Raw genomic sequence first — 1,038 nt, 5'->3', positions numbered from 1 at the left:
TCACCTGGCAGGGCCGCCATCTCGGCCTCGGCCTTCAGACAACCTCTGCGGTCCGCCCTCCCGAACGCTCCGGGTCTCCCGGTCCGCCGCCCAAAGCGGCTCGGGGCGCGTGAGGAAACGGGAACCCGGGGCCCAAGCGTTCCGCCGCGCTTTCCGCTCACAGTTGTGGCTGCGGTCGCTGGATAAAAGGACTCAAGGAGCCGCAGCACGCAGGTGAAAGCGGGGGCGGCGCTCGCGTTCCGGAGGGCAAAAGGGCGTCCGCGTCCCTGGGTGGGCTCGAACCACCAACCTTTCGGTTAACAGCCGAACGCGCTAACCGATTGCGCCACAGAGACGACGCTGGGGCCGCTTCCCGGTCGGTTCTTACGAGGCTTGCGCGCTCTGCTCGCTCGCAGGCGGCTGCGCGGGCGCGCTCACGGCGTGGCGTGGGGCGGAGTCCGGGCGAGAGAGGGCCCTGCCGCCCCGCCGAGATAGCTCAGCTGGGAGAGCGTTAGACTGAAGATCTAAAGGTCCCTGGTTCGATCCCGGGTCTCGGCAGGCATTTTGGCGCCTCCGGGAAGTTCTGTGATCCTTCCCTGATCGGGGCTGGTCCTGCTTCCCAGAGGCTCTCCGGGCCCTTCCCCGGGACGTCACGCCATTCCACAGAGGAGGAGCCAGGACCTGGGCTCACCCCAACATGGGGGGCGGCCCCAAGCCCTCCTCTTCCCACCCCAAGATTCTCAGATTCGAGCCCCAGGTTCCCCTTTCCCCACCCCCTCGATTTTCAGTCGTGTTTAAGGAGAGAACTGGCACCAATTACACAAACACCAAAATGTGCATAAGAGTTTGCGGGATGCTGTCTGCTTGATTTGGACTGTCGGGCTGGAAGTCCTGCTGGAGTTCTGCTCTGCCCATCTTTCTTTTTGTTTGTTTGTTTTTTTTGAGTTGGAGTCTCACTCTCTCACCCAGACTGGAGTGCAGTGGCCACTCCCGGCCACCGCAGAATCGACCTGCTGGGCTCCGGCGATCCTCCCGCCTCAGCCTTCCCAGTAGCTGGAA

The 1,038-nt window shown here is 63.6% G+C and overlaps 1 protein-coding gene and 2 non-coding genes across 3 annotated transcripts in view; 1 reads left to right on the top strand and 2 right to left on the bottom strand.

Moving 5' to 3' along the window:
* Positions 1-191, bottom strand: part of NDUFS7 (NADH:ubiquinone oxidoreductase core subunit S7) — a 10,664-nt gene extending 10,473 nt beyond the window's left edge. Inside the window, exon 1 of the mRNA XM_021707901.1 lies at positions 5-191. Coding sequence (XP_021563576.1) covers positions 5-20 — 16 coding nt within the window. The 5' untranslated portion in view covers positions 21-191. The remainder of the gene's footprint in view (positions 1-4) is intronic.
* Positions 192-261: 70 nt separating this feature from the next.
* On the bottom strand, positions 262-335 carry TRNAN-GUU. The gene has a single exon. It is a non-coding gene; the product is annotated as a tRNA-Asn (tRNA).
* A 129-nt stretch (positions 336-464) lies between these two features.
* TRNAF-GAA lies at positions 465-537 on the top strand. The gene has a single exon. It is a non-coding gene; the product is annotated as a tRNA-Phe (tRNA).
* Positions 538-1,038: the final 501 nt, after the last annotated feature.

This window comes from Carlito syrichta, unplaced genomic scaffold (assembly GCF_000164805.1).
Source record: "Carlito syrichta isolate Samal-C Ts95f unplaced genomic scaffold, Tarsius_syrichta-2.0.1 Scaffold126783, whole genome shotgun sequence".
NCBI lineage: Eukaryota > Metazoa > Chordata > Mammalia > Primates > Tarsiidae > Carlito > Carlito syrichta.
Note: the sequence above shows the minus strand (reverse complement) of the source record. Positions and strands in the feature narration are given on the sequence as shown.